This window comes from Sinocyclocheilus anshuiensis, unplaced genomic scaffold (assembly GCF_001515605.1).
Source record: "Sinocyclocheilus anshuiensis isolate Anshui unplaced genomic scaffold, SAMN03320099.WGS_v1.1 scaffold1726, whole genome shotgun sequence".
In the NCBI taxonomy this organism is placed as follows: domain Eukaryota; kingdom Metazoa; phylum Chordata; class Actinopteri; order Cypriniformes; family Cyprinidae; genus Sinocyclocheilus; species Sinocyclocheilus anshuiensis.
In genome coordinates this window covers 641,049-642,123 of record NW_015546155.1, presented here as the reverse complement: position 1 = coordinate 642,123, position 1,075 = coordinate 641,049, and the positions used below count along the sequence as shown (strand labels likewise).

Sequence of the window (1,075 nt, the reverse complement as noted above, 5' to 3'; positions counted from 1 at the left end):
ATAATCCAATGGAACACAGTGGTGATAAATGCTCTTCAAAAGCATGGTGTATCATATTTGATACTCAGATTTTAATATGATTTTTATAAAAGAAAATAAAAATGTCTGGATAATCATGTAAACCTAAGCTGCTTCAATCCAGTAAGTGTTCATCTTACTAACAATATAAAAGTTATTCTTAGATTTACTTTAAAACCAAAAACTATTTCACATCAAAAAGTCATATGAAACAACCTGTGCGTTTACAATTATCCTAAAAGGCTTTTTACTTCCTAAAAATGCATAAATTATCAGTCAGATGACAGGCATGTAGTAGACTGTGTACAACAGCAAGGTTGTAATCATGCTGATAATTTCAAGGCCCTAGAAATGTGCATTTTTGCAGTTTTTTAGGGTTAACTAGCATCATCACCAGTGTTGTATCCAGCGGCAGCTCGAAGGCAGCGTTTTCCCAGCACCCACTGCAGCCAGAGCATCTCACTGCGGTCTAGTTTTGCATGAACCTGGACCGCCACGTTCCTGCCTGAAGACAGAGAACTGCAGGCCAATTCCACACTCCAGTTTCCTACCTGCCACTGTAAATCACACATATTTGTTTTTGTATTTTGTAATTCCATTGGCTTTTTAAAGTTTTAAACTTAAAGGTTAGTCTATTAAACTTAAAATTAGCCCATGAAGTACTCACCCTCAAGGCATCCTAGATGTATATGACTTTCTTCTTTCAGATGAATCCAGTCAGAGTTAATATTAAAAATTGACTTTGATCTTAAGAGCTGTTTAATGGCACTCAGCGGGTGTTGCAGTTCATCAGTCCAAAAGAAGTGAAATAAAGCGCATCCATCCATAATAAAAAGTGCCTCACACGGCTCCGGGGGGTGAACAAAGGCCTTCTGTAGCGAATCGATGCGTTTTTGTAAGAAAAATAACCATGTTCAAAACGTAATAATCAATTTAATCTAGTTTGTGCTCACTGTTGTACACGGAAGCAGTTCCGGGCGGATGACGTATGAGGTCGGCGTTGCGCATGCGCCGCTCAGAAGTGACGCACGCGGAAGCGCAGGGGAGAGATCAAAAC

General features: G+C 39.3%; 1 protein-coding gene across 1 annotated transcript in view; it reads right to left on the bottom strand.

Moving 5' to 3' along the window:
- Positions 1-1,075, bottom strand: part of LOC107701342 (uncharacterized) — a 41,678-nt gene that overhangs the window by 21,401 nt on the left and 19,202 nt on the right. Inside the window, exon 27 of the mRNA XM_016503332.1 lies at positions 413-575. Coding sequence (XP_016358818.1) covers positions 413-575 — 163 coding nt within the window. The remainder of the gene's footprint in view (positions 1-412; positions 576-1,075) is intronic.